The 25794-nt window shown below is 40.3% G+C and overlaps 1 protein-coding gene across 1 annotated transcript in view; it reads right to left on the bottom strand.

The window, feature by feature from the left end:
* Positions 1-238: 238 nt before the first annotated feature.
* Positions 239-25794, bottom strand: part of ptpn20 (protein tyrosine phosphatase non-receptor type 20) — a 44797-nt gene continuing 19241 nt past the window's right edge. The window contains exons 23-47 of the mRNA XM_012880529.3: positions 25437-25538; positions 25086-25179; positions 24467-24552; positions 23264-23438; positions 22409-22620; positions 20489-20587; positions 19861-20381; positions 17566-18181; positions 15272-15442; positions 15012-15186; positions 14708-14918; positions 14562-14599; positions 14241-14327; positions 13344-13405; positions 12012-12173; positions 11685-11934; positions 10222-10316; positions 9981-10063; positions 7304-7437; positions 7057-7205; positions 6835-6925; positions 3384-3718; positions 3081-3296; positions 1705-1767; positions 239-1616 (exon numbers count right to left, since the gene is read on the bottom strand). Of these exons, the coding sequence (XP_012735983.2) occupies positions 1506-1616; positions 1705-1767; positions 3081-3296; positions 3384-3718; positions 6835-6925; positions 7057-7205; positions 7304-7437; positions 9981-10063; positions 10222-10316; positions 11685-11934; positions 12012-12173; positions 13344-13405; positions 14241-14327; positions 14562-14599; positions 14708-14918; positions 15012-15186; positions 15272-15442; positions 17566-18181; positions 19861-20381; positions 20489-20587; positions 22409-22620; positions 23264-23438; positions 24467-24552; positions 25086-25179; positions 25437-25538 (4338 nt within the window). The 3' untranslated portion in view covers positions 239-1505. The remainder of the gene's footprint in view (positions 1617-1704; positions 1768-3080; positions 3297-3383; positions 3719-6834; positions 6926-7056; positions 7206-7303; positions 7438-9980; positions 10064-10221; positions 10317-11684; positions 11935-12011; positions 12174-13343; positions 13406-14240; positions 14328-14561; positions 14600-14707; positions 14919-15011; positions 15187-15271; positions 15443-17565; positions 18182-19860; positions 20382-20488; positions 20588-22408; positions 22621-23263; positions 23439-24466; positions 24553-25085; positions 25180-25436; positions 25539-25794) is intronic.

Genomic DNA, 25794 nt, shown 5'->3' with positions numbered 1-25794 from the left:
CGTGGCCTTTCCCATGGCAAAAAGTCAAGTGATCCACAGGGCTTTCCCAGCATGCTCCAAACACTTTGGAAGATGTTTTCAAGATAAGAAACAAAATGACATTCTTAATGCTCCTCCCTTTCAGAAGGAGTTGCAGCTTTACATTCCATATTATGATCATTTTCAAGTAATTCAGTCATACTGCAGGCTAACACATCTGTACTTCTTGAATCTGCATGCAATAAGGAGCTGGTGTGTGTTGGTTAGCAGCTGAATGAACGCAGCTCATAAGCAGTGACATCTGAGGTTGAGGTTCAAACCAACGTCCGCGAATCGTCCTCCATCTCTGACTCGGAAGTGTAAGTCGTGTCGCTCCGTACAACATCTAAAGTGGCAAAATGTAAAGTTTGTAAACCTCATAATATCTTTTTTTTTTTTTTTTTGCATTTTTGGCTGAGTTTGTATTAAAATAGCTGTTGAATACAGATAAAGGATGTCGTCACTTAACAAGTCTGACTAATCATGTAAATTACAGCGACATTTACACTTTACAAAAGAACATCCGGACGCCTTATTTGAAATGCGTCCAAATTTCTGTAAAAGCCATTTGAAAATTGTTACGATTAATCATTCTTTATCTGTATCGGAATATGCCGGTTTTGTAATAACGTGATTCCTCATGACAGTGTTCTGTATAAAATAAAAATAAAAACACAAAACGAACCAAGAATAGGCGGTGCGCGAACATCTCGCTGCTTCTAAGGAAAACTACCGACCAAAAAGATGAGATGTAATCCTCCTCCATTATGAACTGAAAAAACAAAAAACTGTTCATCTCAAAAACCCGGAACAGGCTGAAAACTTCACATTCACTCTAACCACCACCAGGTGCTGTGTTCGGTTTCTTGCTTTTTCCCGCCCCCCCCTGGCCGCTTATAACAAGAGCTGTGGGTTTATCGTAAAGCAAGTGGGGTGTGTCTCTCCAAGGCACTTGATTCTTTTCATTTCCTCATTCACAATGAAGTGAAAAACAATGACTTTTCTTTTTTTTTTTTTTGTTCATCTTACACACCCTTCTCCAGGGTACAAATGCACTTAAAAAAATTGCAACATGTCGATTCATACTTCTCCCTAATGTGTCAAAGAAACAAGTGAAGCTCTAAAACTCGGAGGATATTACCAGTAGTTGGAAGGTCTGACGACTACCAGAAGTGGAAGTTTCATGCAACCAAAAGAAGAAGGAAAAAAATAAATAAAACACTAACATACATAAAATAGAAGGCAATCGTTAAGCTGCTATCATCAAAGCACCGTGAAGACATATGCAGGAAAAAAAACAACAACTAATAAATTGAAAAGGAACATTTTCATTGTAACTAAATGGACGTTACATGACCAGATTTTACAGTTGACTAAAGGGAACGAGCCCCAAAGGAGAAAGTACCACTTGTGAATTAGTCTGCTGTGACCATTGCCGCACAGCGTCTGCAGGTACATGTTGCTGAGCTCCTTGGGGGGGGAAACATTCAAACGATCTTGTGGTCTCTGGGACTTTCTGGTTGCCACTGGTTTCCTTGAAGCTGTAATATTCCCTGCAACACCTCCAACCAGACTTTGTAGCAGAATAGATACTGTTCCTGAAACAAAAAGGAGACAGAGGCCATGTCAAACCTTTTGTCTACATAATAATGCACTTTTAACCTTGACGCCTCCGCTTTCACCGACCTTGGTTTGGATCATCCCATGCCGCTGTAGCCTCATCTCTTTTACAATGTCACTTACATTAATCTGGAAACAGATTAGTAAACTGCTATGAACAACTGAATAAACATCAAATAATAAATGAAAAGTAATGCAGTCATTTCTACACCTGTAAAATGTTCTAAAGGTGATCTGGAGGGGAGGTCAGCTAGACTGCGAACATCCCCCACAGAGATGTTGTGATTCTATCACAAATATCCACTTGGGGATCCAATCAAGCACCGCTGGACTAATCAGAGGTATGTGACTGGTTTTTATGAAGCTCTGACCTTCTGATACAGAGTTTAGATGATTCAGATTTCTCTTTGAGAACTAACTTATAAGAAGATGTGAAGGATATGTCAGTACGGTTTCAGAAATTTACTGATATTTTGTACGTTTTCTGAGGAAGATTGTAGATCCTTGCCTCAGCTCCATGATTAAATAAAAGCAGCCAACATTTCTAAATCCCATTTGTTATGGAGTAACTCTAATCAGCCATCCTCTTATCCACCGCTAAAGGCCTTCCGTTTTCTCTGTCTCCCTTACAGCTTGCATTAATTGGTTGACATGTCATAGAAAAAAAACGTTTCAAAAAGTGCTTCCATCTCTATGCTTCTCTTGGCTTCTGGTGAAGAAATGAAGGGAATACCTAACTGTGAGTCTTTTTCAATCAGGAAGAACTTCTACATCTTAGCCTGTCATTGTCGTTCATGTAGCGCTTGCAGAGTTTACATCTGCGGATCGGAAAATAGACGTTTGACGGCCCAGACCCTGAAAATAATCCAACTTTGGCCAATGCCTGATTTGTCAGCACATCTCTAAAAATTTAAACGGTTGGCATCAGAGGCCCCCCATAAACTTAACTGTTGCTACCTGTTGCTGATGTACTACATGTGATTTTATAACAGCTGCACCCCTAGTGGCAATGTCCATGGGCAAATAAAAAAAAAATCACTGCCTGTTTTTCTGTGTACAGCCGGAAAAAAAACTCTATTAGAGTTCTAACAAATCTACAAAGCCTTGGTTTTCCTCAACAATTGAAATGTTTTTAACCCTTCAGATGCACATTGATAGAGAAAGTGAGACTATGTTGGCTGCTGCGGGTCGCAGTGTGTCTGTCGTGTCATTCTCTGCAGTCTGCTCAGATAAATACCACTGCCAGGTTAGACTATACTGAAAGCAGCTGTCTCATTAGTCTCATTAGTCAGCACTTTTGATGATGTTTCAAGAAAAGTGCTTATATTTACTGGGAAGGGAACACGTTTCTTTTCTATAAGTTTGGTCTGGACACAACATTTAGGTATCTGTAGCAAACTAGTACATGAACAAGTCCTCCCGAAACACTGGCGTCCACTTACAGGTAAGTCATTCTCGATGAGGTGGAGGATAATGTCGGTGCAGATGAGAACTCCTGTCCGTCCGATGCCAGCGCTGCAGTGAACGGTGATTGGCCCCTCGCGGTGCACCGCTCTCATGTAGCGGATAAACCGAACCAGCTGCTCGGAGCTGTGCGGCACGCCGTGGTCCGGCCAGCGTGTGAACTTCAGGTGGTGAACAAAGTGTGTCTCACCAGTCTAGGAATTACAGAAAATTTAATCTCTGCACTGAAACAACACAAAAAAATCATCACTGAACTTAAAAACGTCGTGCCTCTTTCTCACCTCCGTCTCCACCATGCGGATGACCTTTATATGGAAGTATTCCAGGAGCTGCTGATTTTCAAGGTGGAGCTGGTACCTGTCAGTGGTCAAAAGTGCGCTCTGCCTCTCCGGCAAATAGTTGTGACATTTGATCCTTCCCCGTTCTACCTCCTGTGTCATCATGGCGATGAGGTCAGACTTGTTCTCCCAGATCATTTGCCAAAAGGCCTGAACTGTGGAGGGCAGGGGGCCCTGGCAGGAGATGTAGAAGAACTCCTCGGCTCCGACCTGCATGCGGATGTAGCTGGCGTTGATGTACTCCTGGTTCTCTCCGATGGCTACTCGTGTTTTATCATCTGCAGAAGTACAGATAGCACAACCTAGTGATTGTTCAAATATAAATGAATTAGAACTGTAAGCGGTTATGAAATGGGTCCAAGCCTTAGAACATCTCTTTTGGTCTACTTTCCTCCCCAAACCCTGACATTGTGGCAAACATTAGTGAAAAAAACAAAACACTAGCCAATTGAACAATGTAGATTTAGCAATCTGAATCATACAGCAAGTTATTTCATTGGATAGTTCATTAAGTCGAAAGGGGCAATAGAAAACATTGTTTAATTCAAAGATAAGAACCACACCTTTATTCATAAGCCTTATTTATTTTGGCCATTCATTTAGTTAGGGAGTTCATCTTGTAACTGGTGGGTTGCTGGTTCAATCCCCTGCCCCGACCATCTCAGTTGATGTGCCCTCTGTCAGTCTGCCTTAGGGCAGCTGTGGCTGCTAACATAGCTCACCACCGTCAGGGTGTGAATGACTGTTGTGTAAAGCGCTTTGGGGTGGTAAGACTTGATAAAGCACTGTACAAGTACAAGGCATTTACCATTCATACAAATCCTGAAACAGTCATTTTTGTATAATAAGGTTCAGATTACTTGAGGATAATGTTTCTAGATTGGGACATGCATCTCATTATCAGTCACTAAGTCTGAGATTGGTAAAAATAAGCTAGCCAAGAAAAATTGATGGAACCTGGTTTTGATAGTTTTTTTTTTATTAAACATGTATAAGATTATTCAGCTTTATTTCTAAATAAAATTGGAAGATTTGTTGGCCATAAATGCTTTAACCCCAGAGTGAAAAAGCTATTAAAAATAACCCCTGATTTAAATTAGGAAAGGCTTTTCTGAAAGAATACAAAGGATTCAGTTTCTGTTTTGTCTGTCTGATTTACTGTTCATCATATAGAGAGTATAGAGTATATTGGTATATACATCTTAACCATATCATCAAATATTGGTGAGTGGTTGTGAATTTTCTTCAAGTTTAAGTTGCAGTATGAGATTTATTGGAGAAGGGAAACAAAGCAACAAAGCAACTACAACAGGGCTCCATGCTCCGCTGGATGCATGCTAACTTGGCTTTGCATCCTTGGGCTTGGACCCATAATTGTTATAAAGAAAAAGAAGCAGCAGTGGGTTTTCCTAATGCTATGATAAAAGCTCCTGATGATGTGACTGGACATGGACCAAAGAAAGTCTGGAATGTTTACTTGGACAGCCCCACACCTCCAGCTTGTGTGGTCAAAAATAAATAAATTAAAACAAATACAAACTCGAAATTTGTCCGTCTTGAAAAAAAAATAGCTCCAAGCAGGGACCTGAGACAGTAAATGCCTATTTTCTTAACCGGTTAACAGGCATATGGCAAGTTTTAATTCCACTGGGAGTAACTTCTCCTTTTATCACGCTCATTCATCTCCGTGCTGACCCCCCTCACCCCCACACACAGTGAGAGTGTGAGGAGAAAACCCTCGTGGACAGGTCTCAAACACGTCTGTGTGTTCGGCCAATAAGCTGCCATTGATAACCCTCCAAGGCTAGGTGTTTGGAAATGAACATTCGATCAGCATGTGTTTATTTTCCCCTGTAATCCTTTCTCTGCTTATACTACCAGTAATTAAAAAAACAAAAACAATCATGCGGTTCGTTAAACCACTTCCTCCTTCATTTATTAAAGACATAAATCTGGATAATTACAGAGATACTCATAGTCATTACATCCTCATCAGGCTGAGAGAACAGAGTACTGTAAGTGCAGTACCAGTGAGTTATTGGTAGCTATTGGAAACATACAGGATCTGTTTGCTGTTTGTTACCAACACATTGTTGCTTTATCTTTTACTGCAGCAGCATAGTGTCTCCTCTCTATTAGGATCCTTATAACCAAGACAATGGAGGTAGGCTGATCTAGTGTCTGGTGAACTATTTCCAGCTTTATTCCTACTTGCTTATATTCTGTTTTATTTTCCTGTATTTTAATCATGTAAAGCACTTTGCCTTGTCTCTGTACTGAATTGTGCTATACAAATAAATTTGCCTTGCCTTGCCTATTTAAGTACTGTATATATTTTAGGTCATTCTTGGGAGACCCAAGGCCTACAGCATCACAGATTATTTACCATTATTTCAAACATCCATTCCCGGCAACCACTTGGAAATATGGAGACTTGGTGATCCCAAGTTGCCATTGCTTTCTGCGGTACCAACCATTACCATCCTTTTCCCTGTGCATGGTGACACTATTAATATAGTAGGTCCTCCAGCATTGGCCAATTTTTTAAAGAAATACTTACATTCAACAAAACTAAGTACTTGCCCTCACGAAAGTAGACTCTACTAAATCAACGGGAGTTAGTGCAGCATGTAGAGAGATGTGTTTTGTGATTTTTAAGGGTTTGGACGTCTTGGCTGACAAGTTAGACAATAACATGCCGTCGCTTCTGATGACTGATTTTAAACATTGCAATAAAGGCCATTAAACTAAAGAGAGGCAAAGGTCTGTCACTTCAGCCTGCCATAAACAACAGAGCCAACAGGAGATTTCTTGTTACTTTTGTCATTTGTTATTGTTGGTGATGATTTATTAGTCTATTTACATTACATACAACATTAATGGAGTGCTTATTCTATAAGAAACTGAAAATTACTTTAATGGGTGGCTTTTTCCTACCTTTTTCCATCTTTTTTTTTTTTCAAACCTTGCTTGCCTTTAGTCTTGCAATTTTTGAACGGGCACATTATTTCATAGAAAATATAGGTTAAATATTTTCAGATTATTAGGTGTTATTAAATCGTCTGGAAAGTCTGTGAAGATGGCGAACATCTCCAGTTTTTGTGTCAATGCGGTCAAATAAATGAGCTCATGAAGCATGAATTCCTGAGAGCTACGAAGTCGAACGAACTGGTTTTTACGTGACGAACTTGAAGTGAGCGCAGCATCATTTGACATCGCTCTATTCAGGGGGTGATACCCAAGCTTAAAAAATAAAAAATTCCTTTGCTGAAATTATTTTACAGCAGTTGTTATAGGGACATAAATATTTCTGATGCTACTGATTTAAGGATTTCCCCCCCAGACTGAATAAATGTCTTCATTCTGTTACTTAAAGCAAAGGAAGTTCTCTTACAGGGTAGGATGTCTCTGTAGCGGTTCTTGTCTCTGTTCTCGGGTGCTTGTCCAACCAAACAGTTGTCAGAAGGTTTCAAATGCTCCAGAGCCTAAAATTAACACGATACAAGGATTTAAGTGCAGCAAAATGAATGAACTAAATATAAAAGCAATGAAAGCGTGTTTGTGTTTCTTTGCTGAATACTACCATGCTTTAAAATATGAATGCGTATATGCACACCATGAACTCTTTGACCAGTTCCTGCTGGTCCAGTTGATGCTGCAGAATCTGTATGAGAGCTTTGACTCTGGAGCCTGAGTACTGGCTGGTCTTGGCAGGGGTAATGAGTGCTAGACTGGCCAGTTCCTCCTCCGATACCAAAGGCGGACCTGAGGATCCCAACAGAGATTTGCTTTTTAAAGTTCATAGGAGCTAAAACTTGCGCTCTGACGACTGAAAACTGCAGTAAATTAACTAAACTACGCACCTGTTTGTGGTGAGGAAACATCCTGACTGGCTGCATCAAACACGTCATCATCTTCATCGCTGCTCCAGCCATCTGACTGGGTTTTTCGAATATCCTTACAAGACTGGTCCAGTAGCTTGGTCACAATTTGTCTCCTAGAGGAGTAAATGTGACAGAAATGAGTCTACAGCATCTTTGTTCCAACAGAGTGGGCTAACATGAAGCTACTCTAAGCTTCCTTACAGAACCACTGTTCACATCTAGGGTACGGACCTCTGCAGCTGAAAGAGCTGACGGAACGGGCTGCGTTTTTATAAATGTTAATACAGAACCTAAAGTGTTTTGAGGATTTTAAACAAATGTTTCCAAAAACACAGTTATTTAACAAAACTTACCTCCTTTACTGAACAATTAAAGCGTAAATGGTTTGATTTTATTGGATGGACAAATATAAAAAATAGTTATTGACTGCCTTCACCAAATGTTTTCCATTTTTCTGTTCACCCTTAAGAATTTTCAAAATATCAAGGGATTTTCAAAAAAAACATTCTTACTTCTTTTAAACAACCTTTTTACCAATTTCTCACTTTAGAACTAGAAACTTTAAGACATTATTTCTTGCATTCTTCCAGATGTTTAAAGCGTCCTCAACACAGGTTGTGACAAAATGCAACCTGGACCCTGTACGGCTTTCTTCTTGCCACATTTCTATAAAGGTAATTTTTGCGGAGTTAAAAACCAGTAACTTTAACTTTGTGCACGAGGTTAGTGGTGGCTGGAATTGTTGAAAGAAACGATTGGGAAAATAACAGATAATTTACAGACGTTGTGGACGTCACAGATGCAGCACACATAGATGTGGACAATGGGACTGACAGCATGTGAGGAGTGGACTGCTCTCATTCCTGTTTTCCACGTTGATACCTGTTAATAGAGCCTGAGTACCATTTCTCTGGCTTGTTTAGATTAAAAGTTAAAGTTTCTGCTCAGAGATTAATTTCCTACAAAAGAATTATTCCATTTTCAACCGCTTCTTCTGCATAAAATGACCGGACAGGACACAGAGGCATCTAACCACTGACTGGGGGCGGTAGCTTTAACAGCAGTCAAGCAATTCTTCCACCTGATTGGTGGATCTCTGCAGCTCTTCAAGAACTACGTTGGCTGCTTGTCTGATTAACGCTCTTCTTGTTAGTTTTGGTAGCTATGTTTATATAGTTTTGCCATACTAAATCCATTTTTGGAACTGGATTGAACAGTCGCCTGTGAGATTTCATAGTTTAGGATTTTGTTCATTCCCTAGCTCTCCGTTTAAACTTCTCCCCATTTTGACCTGTCTGCTGTGTTTCTTGGTCTTCGTGATGCTGTTTGTTCACTAATGTTCTCTAGAAAACCTCTGAGGGCTTTAAACAGCTGGAGTTATAATGAGACTGAATTACACAAAGATTGGCTCCATTTAAACAATTGTATTACTTATAAAAGCAAATCGTTGCACTGGATTTTATTTAGGTGTTTTAGAATAAGGGATAGTCAATACAAATGCAAACTGTATTTTTCGGTGTTTTATTTGTACAACTGCAGGTTACTCAGGTGCGAGCCGGCAGAATTGACAAAGACTCCTGGATAGGTGTGTTCAAATGCGAAAGTCCAGTTGCCTCAGATTTAAGCCTGTTTGTTGTTGCAATGACCCAGATAACTGAGAATTTCTTTCCACTTCACAATCATTTGCTACTTTGAGATGATTTATCATATAGAATCATACTAAAATACGTTGAAATCTGAGGTTTGAATGTGAAAAAGTTTATGGTTTATTTCTAATTTGAGCATTTAAAAAACCTTTTTCATTCAATTTAAGTCAAGAATCATTGACTGTTTGCTTCAAATATGTGTTACATTTACATTAGCTCTGCAGATTTGTGTATAAATTAAGACCTCATCAGAGTTCAAGTAATTATTTTGTCAAGCAAAGCAAACACTAGTGACAAGTCAGATTTTGTTGTACTTTTCTTCTTCTAAGATCAGATTCACATTCAATAAAAAATTTTTGCAAGTTTTTAATGTTTTTGTTTAAATCTATCTGACTGATTGAATTGATTTTGCTTTTCTGTATTTAAATGGGTCCTATTTATCTTGTAAAGTACATTGAGATGATATTGGAGGAGTGAAACCTGCTTGTCAAGACTCGATGCAATCTGGCGGGTTTCCTTAGATAGAAAACTTTTTGACCAACCTGTCTGTATGATTTGAATTTGAATTTTAAAATACCTTGAGATGACATGTGTTGTGAATTGACGCTATATAAATAACATTTAATTTAATTGACTATTGGCTGCTATATATATAAATAAACAAAATTGAACAGAATTCTATCTAAATCATCTTATGTATAATTTCACATTTTATCCTACAGACCTAATTAAAATAAATGCCAAATTATATCAATTTTCAAAAACTCTATTCAGCTCTTTTATAAATATTAACATGCAGTGTTTTTGATTTATTAACTGTGTTTGAAAACAAAGTTCATTAAAATTTTGTTTGTTGCTCTCTGCTGCCCTCTTGTGGTTAGACATGGAAATCCAGCAACGTGAACAAGAGCAGGAATCTTCGAAAGGTTAAAAAAAAAAAAAAAAAAGAAGGACAACAGAAACGAAACACAGAGACAACACAACAGAAGACAAGTTGGAGCTGCTGGTACCTGTCAGACGCTCCATGCAACATTTCAGTGACATTGAGGGATGGGCAGCAAGCCTGATGAGAAGGGGTGTTGTTACAACTCTCCTGTCCCACAGACAAGTAGCGAGAGGAGGCAACAGACAGGGGGAGGAAGTTGTTAGTGGATGTTAGTAGAGAGATATGAAGCATGATCCATTTCAAACAGACAGTAGTGTTAAATCATGAATTTAGGTTTAGGGTGTTTGTGCTGCTTTTAGTGTTACCTCCTCAACAGCAGTCTCATCCCTCATTGCAGTAACTCTGTGAGGTGGGGGAGGCGGTGATGTGAGGATCACTTCTGTTTCATTAACCACCGGTTCTAAAGGCGTTTTAAAAATATCCAGTATTAGCTTTCAATACTGTCCAAGATAAAGCTTTATCAATGTTTCACAGCAACCTCCACAATTATTAGAAATCTATTTTTCTTTTGTTGAATTCCTGAGTAAGAATCAAGGTGTGAAAATCAACCAGCATTGCTAAAACATTTAAAAACATTTATATATTGTGATTTTAAAAGTTAGATGTTTTACTTTGAGCACATTAATTCAGCAGCAAAAATTATATATATATAAAATTGGAGTTTGAACACACAGAAGAGGTCTTCAACTGTTCCTCTTTGCACAATCTTACAAGATCATCCAGAGTTCATCTCTCAAGCACTCTTCTCTTCATGCCACAAATTTCCTATAACCTTGAGGTCTGTGAACTCAGATGACCGTGACTTTTGAGTCTACCGGACCATTTGTTAGTCTATTAGAACGAATGTTTAGCATTACAATCCAAATCAAAGACCCACAGACTGATTTCAGTTTAATTGTAGAAATGCTTTATTTAGCCCTGGTTTTTCAGAGTTAAGGTTATCCCAGGGTTTTTTTTTTTGGAAGAAAAACTGGCCCACAGAATTACAGATCCTCCACCATACTTATCAGTGTTTTTCCATGTATTGATACTTTGTTTCATGCCAGATCCACCTGGAGTGTTTGTTAGACATACTTTTTGAGTCTATTAAACCCTCCATATACCACATCGGGTGGTATTAAATAGATATTTCAACCCGTTGGGATTTGGACAGCATTGGATCGATGCTATGGTGACATGGTGACCACCACGCTCCCTGCTGTATTTTTTTTTAACAGTGAGCTTTAGAGGTTTTTGTCTTCCGTACTGTACTGCCCACACTGTGCACGGTGACAGGATAAATCTGGGTCTTTTTCCAAGCCTTGTTTGTCACAGTTTCAGTAGTTTTAACCTTCTGCTCCGGATTAACCGAAGCCGTATTCTTACTTTTCTAGCTCATCTCTCCTCCTCCTGACTTTACTGACATGCTCTCTAGTCTTTCCCATTTTAAAGAGTGGCTTAGAGAACCTGGCCTTAGCTTTACTTCACATTGCACAAGGCAAGGGGAACATGAAGTCATTAATAATTCCCAAATTAATAAAGTCCCTAAAAGCACTAATAGTCATAAAGCAAAGTATAAATAAAAAAAATGCTTCTATTTATTTAACTGACAATAGAAATAAATCTATTAAAAGTGACAACTATAATTTTGCAAAAGGATATTCCCTTCTGAATAAATGTACTTACAGTGTGAGATTATGCAACTCAAATATAAGATTAATTTAAGGCGTTAAATCGAGGGAAACTGAGTCAAACTGATGAGAGGAAAGAGAGACGTTAGACATCATACCAGCGGGGTGCTCAGCTTGCCTATCCTGCAAGCCTTCAGGCGCTGAGCAGATATCAGAGTTGGACACATGAGCCGGCTGCTCTGCTAAAACAGCCTCCGTGTGGACAGACATGTTTGGCGGCGTAGGTGACTCAGAGTAGGTTAGAGGCAGGATGTCTCTGCAGATGGTGAGCTGCACTGTCCCCTCAGCCTTTCGCAGGATGTCCACCACCTTACTGTGGCTCAGCCCGGACACGATCACGCCGTTCACCTGGCACGGCAGTCAGATAATCAGACGAAAAGAAGACAAAAAAACAAAGCAGTGGTGTTTTTATGACGGTTTGTTACCTCTAAAAGGATGTCCCCGACTTTCAGCCGGCCGTCCTGCTCAGCCACTCCCCCGGAGCAGATTTCTCTCACTCTGAGCATGCTGCCATTAGTTCCCCCGACCAAAGCGAAGCCGAGGCCTCCGCCTTCTGGTTTCTTGAACTCCACTTGCATAATGCAGCTCTGAAGGGCAAAGATTGTGTCACAGGTTGTAGTTGATTGCTTATTTGGTGTTTTTATTTATTTCATTTTATGGACTTGCCGGCGCTTTGGGTGAGTCAAGCACTATAAATAAAACTCGATTGATTGGTTGACATGTTCAACATTCGAACTGAGAAATGTGAAAACAAAGATTTCTAAGAAGAAAATGCCAGGGACGTTCCTCACATCATTTTAAAATGGTTGCAATCCAGAGACCCAAACAAAACTCAGATTTTTATAGACCGCCCCGTGGGCAACTACATTTTTTGTGGCCAGCCATTTTTTTTTGTATTAAACTGAGCCATCACATGTTGAACATGGTGCAGCATTGCTTGTATTTAAAGCACTAAAATGAACTTGGACATAAAGAATACAGCACCAAACTGAGCCAGATACAGGGGAAATCCTTAACACATATCTTACACATACTGTGAGCTATAAGCTATGCAGATTTGGTCCCACAATTCCACCAGCCTGCTTTGAAGCGCACACGACATCAGCAGAAGCACGAGTCTGTGGGTGCACACAGACCAGAGCCATCAGTGCAGCTCCAGAGGGGGCTAATCATTAAATGTTTAGGTGTTATAAACATATCACCAACTTTATCAAACGAAAGGTTTTTCTTTAAGTTTTGTCTGGACTCAGTTAAATGGAAATATGTTTGAGGGCTGGCTAAATTATCAAAAAAAAAAGAGTACATATGCTTAAACCAGCAAAGAGCTTCTTACGCAAACCTCGTCAGACTGTAGCCTTACGTGTCAAGTAAGTGACATTGTTAAAGAAAGAAAAAAACTGATTAAGCTCTAAGCGCCGTAGATGAGCCGCTGTCAAAACATTAAAGCAGCTTTCTTATTCCAGTTAAAAATAGAAAGCAGACACTGAAACCTCCCGAACACCACTGGTAAAATGTAGCATGCTATTTCCCCGCACTTTAAAGCTATGGAGTTTTCTGGAAGGCTCATGACATTGATTTTATACATTTTAATAAAGTATAGGACAGGAACGATCAGATAGGTCATCCTCAGAAAATCCTTCTACAGACTTTCACATGTTTGCCAAAAGATGAACGGCTAAAAGTATACAAGCAGCTGTAAGATGCACACAAGCAACAAGTGATAACTGGAGGAAGCAAACCCTCTTTCAGAGACTTACATCCTGTCCTTGGGTAAGCGAACGACATCTCAACCTCTCCGTAGACCTGCGTGCAGCTTCAGCTGAAAAACAAAAAAGGAACAGATCGAGACGCTCCTAATGCAAAATCACCCAAAAAAACAAAGACACATTCTGATACTAGGATACCATGATAATACCACTATGATCATAATCTGAAAAGAGCATTTATCAAGCAGGTAAAAAGCTCTGGAGCTCTGGTGTCTTGAATTAGGCCCTCATATCAGTAGTACGCTCCCCTTTGCTCTCCTCTATGAAGCAACTGAAACGAAAACACACCGACCTCCCACCTCCTCTGCCATTTTCCAAAAAGAAGTGTTGATGGATGCGTCTCCCCTGCGACAGATGAACAAGGCTGATCTGTTCAGAACGACCCTCTGCAGTGTCCTCTGCTGCTCTATGTTCTGTCACCAGGCAACTGAGCTATCTGTCCAGTAGACCACTGCCTGCAAAGGTCCTAATGTGTGTGTGTGCGTGTGTGTGTGTGTGTGTGTATACATGTGTGTATCTGCGTGTGATGCCGCTGGCTTTGGAGTCCAATACTCCAGTGGAGGGCTCGCTAATTATTAATTCCACCGTGTGAGCCCAGGATCTGTCTATCACCATTCAGAGCTCACACACACACACACACACACACACACACACACACACACACACACACACACACACACACACACACACACACACACACACAGAGCGGCTGAGAGAGGTATCTGTTAGCATCGAGCTCAGCTTCGCACTGACAGTCGCACAATAAGCTAAGGTCTGACAGGGAACCGTGTTGTAAACTAAAAAAATGATCATGGAGAGTTTGGAGAAGCTGAATGGAGAATTAAATAGAGATGCGGGGGGAGAAACAAAAACGAAAGAAGAACTTACTGTCTTCAGCAGCAAACTCTCTCTCAGGAGAGGCAACTTCGTCAAAACGAGCGAAGAACTTCTTGTCCTTTTTCCAGTCAAACAGGCCTGTTAATGACATTATGCCTTTGAATCAAATCTATCGTCTTGGCATACAAAAAAAAAGGGGGGCGCAACATGCACAGACAAGCCATTATTGCGCTTCCAGGAACACTTATCTGGTAATGATTGAACTCAGACGAGTTGAGCGCAAACATATCTGGTTTCTAAGCAGTTCTTTCGGTGCAGCTGATTCACAACATCCAAACAATGTGGCCATTCCCTCTGAGCTGTTCCACTTACCGTTCCACTTAGCTTTGGAGGTGACTGGCTGGTCTTCCCTGTCACACAGAAACCAAAAAAGGCCATGGATGAATTTAAAAAATACAAACACTAACATCAGAAAGTATTTGTGTTTAATTTTAGCCCAAAGGCCAACCAACACATACCGGATAATTTTCAGCTTGACCTTACGAGGGGCGATCTCGCAGGCTTTGACTGCGTCCTCTAACGTCATTCCCAGGGTGCACCTGCCGCAGATGTACAGGATCTTGTCATTGGGCTTGACGCTGCCCTCCTCGCTGGCGGGAGAGCCCGGCACCACCTCCAAGCAGTAGATGCCCTGCCACTTGCTGCCAATGCCACCTGTCAGCTTTATTCCTGGGAAGGACACAAGCACTCACGCGTTTAAATACCGCCGATCGATCTAACCGGTGCGTCTCAGAATCCGACATTTAACGCGCCGGCTCCCACCCAGCTGTCCCGAAGGCGTCTTGTGGAGAACGATGTCCGGCAGGCTGTCGCAGGGAGGCGGAGCCACGAGGTTGCTGACTGCTCTGCCCAGCGTCATATTCAGCCTTCTAGGAGATGACCGGAGTATAGTCATGGCAACATCGTCTGCCACACTGGTGACATTGTGCCCATTTACCTGTAGAAAAAGATAAAAAAAAACCAGTAAAAGCACATGTCTCGTTACTAAAAAGAGACATTTAAATGTGCAGAAGGGTGTGCACCGTGATGAGCCTGTCGCCGGCCCTGAGTCGCCCATCTGCCTTTGCGGGGTTGTCCAGGATCTCCTGTATGTAGTAGCAGTTGTCCAGCTTGCTGCGGGTGATGGTGAACCCAAAGCTGCCGCTCCTGGACTTGGTCAGAACCACTGTGAGCTCAAACTCTTTAATCATACCCTATGGGGTAGAAACAATGTGAATACACGCCTTGTTCAAAACCACAGCGATCTTTACAATTGCGGTTTAGACCAAGAACCTACAGGCCTGTTAAAAGGTTATAAGCAGGTAGTGGTTTACATCTGTTTAGTTTTAACCCTAAGACTGAAGAGAGCAGCAACTCTGAGAGAAGCAGACGTATACTCTCTTAAAGCATCTGCAACATCGCATGCATCATAGCAGTAACTGTGGACAATAGTTCATTAACCTTTAAACCGAGGTCACATTTGTGTTGGGTGGTTACAAAATCACAAGGCAAGAATTATTTTATGGAACTGCTCAGAATAAAATAAATTAATAAAAGAAGCACTTTGCTTGCCAAAGAAGAGAAACTGGGCGGGGAGTTGCATGATTGGTTGCTTTTTTTACCCTGCCGAAAGCAATTCAACACGGACTTCCAAGTCAGGTCTGAAGGTGCAGTGCGTACTCCCATGTAAGCTGTCCATGGAGCACCAGGGAAAAACAAATCGTTTTCTAAGGATCCCCCAATGGGGGTGCAGGCCCAACCTGCTGACGGTGACTGGCAGGCAAAGTGCTTCTGAAGAAAAGTGTCATTATGAACTAGGGCTGAACAATAATTCATTAACGATATATATCGATCGATAGACGAATGCTTCAATATGAAAAACAGAGTTCAATAAAAAGTTCAATAAAATAACAGTGCATTCTAGCCTATCATGTAGGTTAATACTACAGTCATGACATCCTCCCAACCAATCACAAACCCAGGAAAGCTCCATCAGGCTTCAGAGAGCACATGTTCTTTTTTTCCTTTTTTAACACTTACAGTTTTGTAAAAAGTTGGTTAAATTTAAAAATAGGTCATGAAGCAACAGCATAAAATGATCAGTGCTGCACTCAAAATGTATATTTTGAATTGTTTTGACAATTATCAATATCGACCAATATGATTTCTATTTTATCAATATACTTTTATTCTATATCGTCCAGCCCTATTTTGAACTAAATAGGCCATTTGGGAAAATACCATTATGAAATAAAATCTGACTTTTAACTAAATTACATTTATATTAAATAAAAATTACTTGAAGTAAATGATAATGCCTCAAAAATAATTTCTATCACTGTGAAAAAGAATTTAGGTGAAATCTTTTTTTTTTATATTATCGTGCACATTTTAAAAGAAGAATGAAACGATATTTCCTAATAATGAGGTGATCATTTTAAATGCATTTGACAGTTTTATTGTCACTTTGTGTATTTGCCTTTTATTTATTCAAGAAAATTATTATGCCATAATGTTTTATTTATATGTTTAATTGTGAGCACTTTGGCGTTCCATATTATTTATGCTGGAAATGGAGGTTTTGAGGTGGTGTGCCACCACTGACCTTCCTGAGTAAAACACAGAACATCTAAAGCCTTGTTCGAGTAACTGTTGGATGTAAAAATAACAAAGTAAGGTGAACAATATTGCATAGATTTTAAATTTTATTTATTTTAGGTCATTTAAGTTTATTTATTTTATTTTAGTTATTTCGGTAACAAGCAGTTCCTGGATGAATGTTTCGCTCACATTGGTGGGAGCTGCAATGCCTCCTAACTCCATTTCCCACTTCCCATGATGCAAATAATCACCAGGTTGTGTATAATAGATGGCGCAATGCAAACATGGCGATAGTTCAAAGGTTCATAAATGTGATCTTTTGTGACCGGAGCTGCTTTATAATGGCAGAGATCTGATTTGGTCTTGGTCCGTCTCTGAGTAACTTTAGTCTGTGGGCTCAAACAAATCTGCATTCATACTCCATGAAGGACCTACAAGCAGGTAGCATATAAATATTAAAGTTTTAACCCTACTTTATTTTAGAAAAAAAATATTTCTCTAAACCTTTATGTTCTTTCCCAAACATACCCCTTTAATTTAAACATTTGTGGCGATTTGGAATATTGTGTCTTTCAAGGTGCATCATCAGAACTCTTATTTCTTTTGCATAAAGATGAAATAATTTCATGGTAATTTGAAAACTTTGCAAAAAAGGTTAGAGACAACCTGCTAATTAATTTCTTTTTGCAAAACACTGAAATATTACATAACTGAATAGTAGTGACGTTTTTCTTGCCTTCCTCCGACTCTCTTCCTCCTCCTCATCCAGCTCTTCGTCAAAAAAATCATCCATGTATTCCCTTCCTTTCCTCTCTGGCTCCTCTCTCAGCTGGGACTGAATCTGGGCAGGGCAGGGCAGCACCGTGGAAGGCAGCGTTGGAGCGGGCACTCCAGCGCAGGGAGGCACAGAGGAGATAATTTGGGCTGTGATCGGCGTGATGGGCGGGGGCTGCGGGGGAGGCACGGTGGGACGAATGTTCTTGGACGTCGCCTTGAAGTGGCTCGGAAGAAGCCCCTGTTGGATGGGATGGTGCTTCGTTTTGGGGGGCTGCGTTGTGAGCGGCTGAGATGGGTAGGTGAGGGAGCAGGTGGTGTCCATGTCCGAGGAGAAGACGAGGGGCGCGACGTTGGAGGCGGTGGGGGCGTGTGGGGCGGGGTCTGGACCCTGAAAGCTGTTCTGAGTTTGAGAGTCGGGCCCTTCGACGCTGGTTGTTGGTGTGCTGTTGGAGGGAAGGCTGTGAGGGGGCTCTAGGGTGGAGCTGATGGTCAGGTACTCTTCATCGGCCATGATAGTCAGTCCATTTCCCATAAGGCAGTAGGTCACACTTCCATCCGTCTCCTGTCTGACCCCACTGCAAATTCACAAACACAACAAGAAATGCGTGCCGTGTTATTATTCATGCAAACATCGTAACTCTGTCAATTTCATCTGTAAGCAAACTGTGAATAAAACCTAGTTTAAAACAGAGAGATCGTGGTGCGATATTATGCTTTAGTGTTGTTTGAATTCAGTTAAATGAACACGTTAGCATGACATTTACAGGGTCTTGCAAAAATCATTCCCACCCACTGAAACTTCCCGCGTTTTTGCCACATTAAAACGATCGATGTCAAAGTATTCTATTGGGATTAGGTTTGACAAAAAAAAAAAAAAAAAAAAAAAAAAAAAACCACAAAGGGAGAGGGACGTAGTTTTCCAAAACTTAAAAAAGTATGGCTAGCACTTTTATTCTGTCCCCTTTCCTCTGACACCCTAGAGTGCAGAAAATTGCTTTTAGAAGTCAGCTCTTAATTAAAAGGCATCCACCTGGGTGTGCCTCAGTTTCAGTATAAACGCAGCTGCTCCGTGAAGGCCTTTGAGGGAACATTGGTGAACATTAGGAAACACCCCAATGTATCAACGGTACACAGCTTTATCCCTTCTTTGGTTCTTTGGGTGAGTGTCCCTTATGTTGTTTGCATGGTGGGGCAGGGGAGTGTACTTGTGTGTATACATAAGTGACATATAAATGTAAATATGTGAGCATTGTTCCAAGAATCTTCTCTTTGTTCTGCATTTGTTAATATTCAACGCTTAATAGAAATAATTATACAAAGCAAACAAACAATAAAAGGAAACCGCATCAAGACTTAAACGTGGCTGTTCACTGGTGCCTTTTAATCTAATCTGACAGAGCTTGTGTTTTTTTCAAAGAATAAGAGACACAAATGTCAGCCTTCAAATGTGCAAAGCAGGTAGAAAATACCCCCAAAAGACTTAATTGTTTTTGAAAATTATTTAACAAATTAATGAATGCGAGATGTGCAGCACCTTTTAGATAGTCATACTTTTTAAGATAAGAAATGATTGCTATTCCACTTCCTAATTCTACCCCACCGTGTTTTGCTCCATCACATCAAATCCCGATAAAATCTGAAAAAATTTGGAAAAGCTCAAGGGTTGTGAATACTTTAGCAAGGCAGTAATTACAGTGTCAGTATGAGAAGTTTATAACAATGTTAAATTGGAGTTATCTTATCTTAAGATTATCTTATTTTATCTTATACCATGGTCTGGGAGAATACTCGACTCTGATTGGCTGCAGGGTGTCCGTTTAAAGTGTTATAGGACACCTATAAAAAAGTTCAGGTCAAATAGCCTGATTGTTCGAAATTATTGCGCTGTCTCGAACGTTAGCTGGTAATGGCAAGACCGCCGACACCTTGGTGTCAAAAAGAGAGATATTATATAGTTCTCTCAGCTGCTTCTTGTGAAAATATTATGATTTTAACGGTGAAAAAGACCTTACAGTATTAATAATTCATTTGATATTTATTTATTTTGTATGTGACCATGGCATAAGTTGGATAACGCCCTCCAAGGTGTCCATTATCAGAAATCCACGAACGGTTCATGCCTCCGCGTCGTCCATTAATTTCTGATGATGGACACCTCGTCTGGCATTATCCCTTACTTAATCTATAATCCTAAAAACAAAAGCTTTAAACGTACGCTAGGTGCATAATGTCTGGTCGGCATGTTACAGGGTACCTGGTATAAACAGGTTTAGAGGCAGTTTTAGCATAAACGTCCATAAGCATCAAAGCTGTGCTCAGCGTTGCTGAAGCCTCCTCCTCTTCTTCTTCCCTTTTCCTCCTCTCTGTGTCTCCTTCCCTCTGTTCTCCCTGTGTCCCAGCAGCTGGTTGGGGCTCGGGTGGAGTCGGTGGAGAGGGAGGTGCGGGCGAAGCCGGTGAGGTGGGTGATACGGGTGAGACTGGCGACGGAGGGGATGTGGGTGACGTCGGGGAAGGAGGGGTGCGTGGAGGAGATGGAGGAGGAGGGAAGGCCTCCTGCATATCGTTCTCCAGACTTATCTCGCTTTCTGGGGGTGGTAAAGGTGTGGGAGGATCTGGGATATTCTCTGTGCTGTTGGCCAGACCCTCTTCGTTGGCGGGGGGCACGGCCTGCTCATGTATGTTGACATCACTTGGAGACTTAAGGAGCTGGCTGTAGTCTTCTCCAAGTCGGAGGTCCAGAGATCTGGATCGAATCCCACGAACGGGTACAGGACTCTACGGGGTAAGGTGAGAATCAGGACAGTTGCTACAGATTAATGTCTGCACTGCAACGCTTTTTAGGAGTGATCTTTGTATTTTTATTATTTTTTTTTTTAGCTTACCAACGTGTTGTCATTTACTTCATAAAGTACACCAGGAGGGGGCCGACAGATCAGCAGGCGAACTTCGGATGGGGCTCCTCGTAGCAGGAACAAAACTCTCTGAAATGAAGCAGAAAAGGACGATGAACCAAAAACCCTTGAGAGAGAACCAAATCCGGCAGATAGAACCCCATTCATTCATCTAAATATCAGGTCGCCTGTTTGTACTGTGTATCCTTAGCACAGGCTCAATGTATTCTCAACGTATTTTTATAAGACAGACAGTGAGGCATGTATTTGTATTTATCCCCTAATTAAAATTCAGCACAACCAATTCCCTTCAGAAGACACCTAATTAGAAAAATCAAAAATCCCGCTTTTTGGTCCACTTATAAAACCCTGCATGTTGCAGAAAACCATCTCCACTGTGACACATGATGGTGGCAGCATTATGCTGTGACTAAGTAATCAAGTGAGAGTTGATGGGATGAGAAATGGAGCTAAATCACCATTGAGTCCCACTAAGATTAGGAATATCTGTTAGAAGGAAGACCTGGCCGAAGTAGCCAGCACACAAATCAAAACCTGGTACAAATATCCTTCTATATTAGAGGCTGCAAAACACTTTGGCTTTCAGCAGTATGAGAATAACAAAAGTTACATTCAAAGTCCGAACCCAAGTCCTATAAACAATCTGTGGCAAGATTTTAAAACTGAGCTTTACAGTTCCTTGCTTGATTAAATTCTCATTTAATCAGTTAAAGTTAAAGCAAAAATGCATCTCTTGATCTCAAAAGACTTGCAGCTGTAATTGCAGTAAAAGGTGTTCTTTAAATGTATTGACTCAGGCATGCTGCAACCAAGTGCATGTTACATTTCAGATGTTTAAATGTTAAAGGGTTTTCAAATCCGTGTATCATTTTTAATCCACTTTACAATTATAATCTACTTTGTGTTGTCCTTCATAGCTAGAGTCGGCGATTTGTCCGGGAGTTTCCTTAAGTCCCTTTCTGAATAACTGTACATGCACAAGACCTTCTTACCTGATCTTCCGCTCCTCAGTGGGAACCGCATGAAAACAATCTCCCATATTCACTCTGGTCCTATTTCTTCCTACTGAGACCTTCCTCTTTTTCTCATACCATAAAACATGAACGCAGTTTGCTTCTTGTGACTCTGAGCCATGTTAAAAGTATACAGTGAGAGCAGCGGAGCTATAATGAACGGCTAACAGAGAAGCTAACCACTAAGCTACCCGGATACAAACACAAGAAGTGTTTGTATCCGGAGCCAGCAAGCAGAAACTAACAAGGAACGCACACGTACAATGGCGCTACATAAACGCGTCAGAATGATGGCTTGTTGGACAACCAATAGATGAGGTGATACCCCCAGAACCTGAGGGACAGATGGGGGTGTGGACCAAAACTCTAACAAATCGGACTGAATGGGAGTGATTGATCAGAGGTTTTACAGGCCTGCAGCTCTCACAGAGAGGAATTATTTTAACCTCCTTTTTCTGAATACATAATGTATTAACTACTGTCAGGATGGAAGGACAATTTTACCCAGTATAAGAAAAAGTGTTTCTGAACAGGATTATCAACTATAGCTTTAACTTCAAAACCCCAATAAAATGTGTTGATGTTTGTGGTTGTAACATTACAAAATGTGTAAAAGTGTAAGGGCTCAGACACTCTGACACAACTAACTCGCTAATCAGTGGTACTAGATTGAAAAGGAGGTGAATCTTTGACCACGATGTGACCAAGGTGTACAGAGAACACGGCCAGTGGTCTAATAATTTATATAAGTCAAAGAAAACACATAGGTGATGCAAAAACTTCACCTCCGTATTGCTGTGCTCACATTTTACTGTTATGGAAAAATACAAACCATAAAACTACAACTATGACGGCATTTTAAATGTGGAAACCCAACCTGGTAGGAGAGATCTTTCACGGGTTCTCTGTTGACGGACAAAATGACGTCGCCCTCTCGTAACAGACCGCTCTCTTGTGCGGGCTGGCCGGGGAACAGGCGTTTGATGCGCACCACGCTGCCGCGGTCTGCTCCTGAGCGTAGCTGTGAGATGTAAAAGCTGAAGCCAAGACCGGACAAGCTCTTTTTCAGAACCACTTCGTGAGTGTTTTCTGTGAAAAGAGAGACGACACCAAAGAGAAAGAACGTGAGTTTCCCCCCATCATCTATCTGCAAATCATTAAGTGTGTAATTTTGTACATTTTCTTCTATTATTCCAACAAAGAAAAGTGAGGGTCTGTAGTAGATAGGGAGATGTTTTTATAGCCAAGCTCAGACAGGAAATGGGCAGCTTCAAGGTTTCAGTGCGTGCAGACTCAAGGGACTGAGGCAGCATCAGTTCTGGATGCCTCTGACAAGTAGCACAATGTAGCTGTCAGATGGCTCACAATCACCCCTGGGCCCTGCGTGCGTTTGTGTGTTCCTGTTTAGGCATCACAGTGAGGACCATTCTTTTTATTTCACCATTAAAGTGAGGACCGTTTGTAACAAAGTGAGGACATTTTGCTGGTCCTCACTTTGTATTTTGCTAATGGTAAGATTTACGACATAATTTGAATTGAATTTAGGTTAAGGTTAGGGCATAGGAAGGGTTGAAAATGACTGAAAAGCAACAGCAAACAACGCATGGTCCTCACTACACTATAGAGAGAGAGAGAGAGAGAGAGAGAGAGAGAGAGAGAGAGAGAGAGAGAGAGAGAGAGATTTGTTGTTGCTTTTTTTATTTTAGGAGGTGCATTTGCTCCTTCCTCTCACCATCCGTCACAAAGTTGTAGTCCTTGGCTCGACCACTCAAGGTTGTTTCCACAGAGACGTCTGTCCTAGGGGTCGGCTGAGTGTATGATGGACTGTGAATCATGGGAAGACAGGGTGACTCAGGTCTGTGCTCCAGGACAACTGTAGGCTCTCTTTCCAGTAGCAGGTTCACCACCTTCAAGGAACAGATGGACACCCGTAAACCCCTTAATAAAATGCACAAGACAACAATAATACATAACCAGATGGCCCACTTTGCAAAATAAAGCACGTTAAATGAAACTTTAAATCTTCCGATAACATGTTTCTACTGAGAGGAAGCAAATCAACATTTTGGAGCGGCCCAGCCCAGCATTCAAGTTCAGACTTGAATCTGATAAATAATCTGTGGTGGGAGTTTAAGATTAGGGCAATAGTACAGAGGCCTTCCAACCTCATCAGCAAAGATAAATCATCAGAATACCTAACATACAATTTTCCAAATTGATAACTTTTTTATTATTGGTTTATTATCTTTCAAGTTTTTTTCAAAATTTGCCAAGGGTATGAATATTTTTTATCTTAATTGTAAAACAACAACAACAAAAAAGCAAAAAAAACCCAAAAACAAAACAAAACAAAAAATTGCACTTGTAGTGTCATTCTGTTGCGAAAATATAATAAAGTATTCCAATGGGAGAACCCTTAAAAACTGATATTTCCTTTAGTGTTTCATATTTACTGTGTGTAAAAGATGACTTCAAAATATTTTTTGTTACAATCAGCCACATGCCAGAAAAATTACTATGGCTGCAGACCTGGTTCAGACAATAGATATAACAATGGTTGAATAAATATTTTCAGTGCTTTTGTTGTAGCTTTTTATGTTACAATCAAAAATATTTTGAAAACTAGAATGGGCAAAGATTGTATAATATGATTGAATTTGACTTTATAAAGTGCCTTGAGATGACATGTTTCATGAATTGGCGCTATATAAATAAAATTGAATTGAATTGATTGGTATCACTTTCAAAGCTTTCTAAAAACCTGACACCAAAAAATCAGTCATACAATTCAGATTGTGGCATCTCTAAAATGATAAATGTAAAAAAATATGTTTTGTAACTGTTCAGTTGTTTTTTTCCCTGCAAACATCAGTCAGTTTAAATGTTTTATTTGTTTTTATAGAGTGTGCCAGTGTGTAAATCTGTTCATGAGTACCTCCCCACTCCTCTTCAGACACTCGACAGCCTGTTGGTGAGTCACTCCCCTCAGGTTGGACCCATCAACCTCCAGCAGTCTGTCACCTGTCATGTGCACAAAACAGATCTCATCGCAATTAGCAGCATCAATATGAAGATGGTTAGCATGTGTGTGAGTGAGTCAACATACACAGGCTTATTAACAAAATATATATATTTTTTCTATTTTAAAAAATTTTTCCTGCTCACTGAATATAAAGGAAACAGAAGCAGACACTGTGGTACACTTCTATAATGCTAAAAACAATTTTTCTTTTTAAATCAAAGTGTGTTAGATGTTAAACTGTGTCCCTTCAGCATATTTTTAAATTAAATGTTTTGAATGCCTAAAATACATTACGATACTACACAGGATCCTGGGGAAATTCTTATCTGTCAAAAGGACATCAATCAAAGTTTGTATCTCAGGGATAGCAAATGGAAGGCTATTTACCAAAACATCCCCATAATTACATTTGTAACACATGGCTTCATAAACATTTTTATAAACAAGTTATCAAAACTATAATATTTATTTTTAACTACTTCATTTTCCTACTGTATTTTTTATTTCACTCCTCAAGATTAAAGATGAATACCAATCTGAATGCGTCCGTCTCGCTCAGCGGCTCCTCCAGGCACCAAACTCTTGATGTAAACGCCCCCAAATTGCACATTGGTGTTTATTCCTCCCTTTTAAAAAAACCCAGAGACAACAAAGATGTAATTATTCAAAGTCACAGCCCTGAAATGAGCCAGATCATTCACGCTCACTAAGGATGTAGATACCACGGCTTCTGCAATGTGTGCCCTGCTACTGAGAGACTATTTGGCTTTAGTAATTCATAGTTCAGGGTCAGAACTGACCGAAGGCAGTAAAATCCACTCACCCCACATAGAAAAATAAAGTTAATAGTCCTAAATAAAAGAGGAAGAAAAAGGTCACTCACTGTGACACTTATGCCAAGGCTTCCGCCACTTTTCTTTATCTCCACAGTGAAGCGCTCTCCTGTTTTAAGGCTTAAGATGGACGGGGACCTTGGAGCCACATCCTAAAAAGGGACACAGAAAGGAAAAATACTTTTTGACTCCAACCAGGTAAGAAGAACAGACCATTTACAGTACAGCTGTGTATTGTAAGCAGCAGGAAAAAAGCTAAAACATTTATATTTAAAAAGGAGCAAAAGAGAGATTTAAATATAATATATGTTACCCAGAACATTCTGAATTATAATTATATTACAAACTACAATCAGAAGAACCTTGTAGATTATGATTACACTGGTGAAGGGTGAATCAACATTTACA

This window comes from Fundulus heteroclitus, chromosome 22, assembly GCF_011125445.2.
Source record: "Fundulus heteroclitus isolate FHET01 chromosome 22, MU-UCD_Fhet_4.1, whole genome shotgun sequence".
In the NCBI taxonomy this organism is placed as follows: Eukaryota; Metazoa; Chordata; class Actinopteri; order Cyprinodontiformes; family Fundulidae; genus Fundulus; species Fundulus heteroclitus.
Note: the sequence above shows the minus strand (reverse complement) of the source record. Positions and strands in the feature narration are given on the sequence as shown.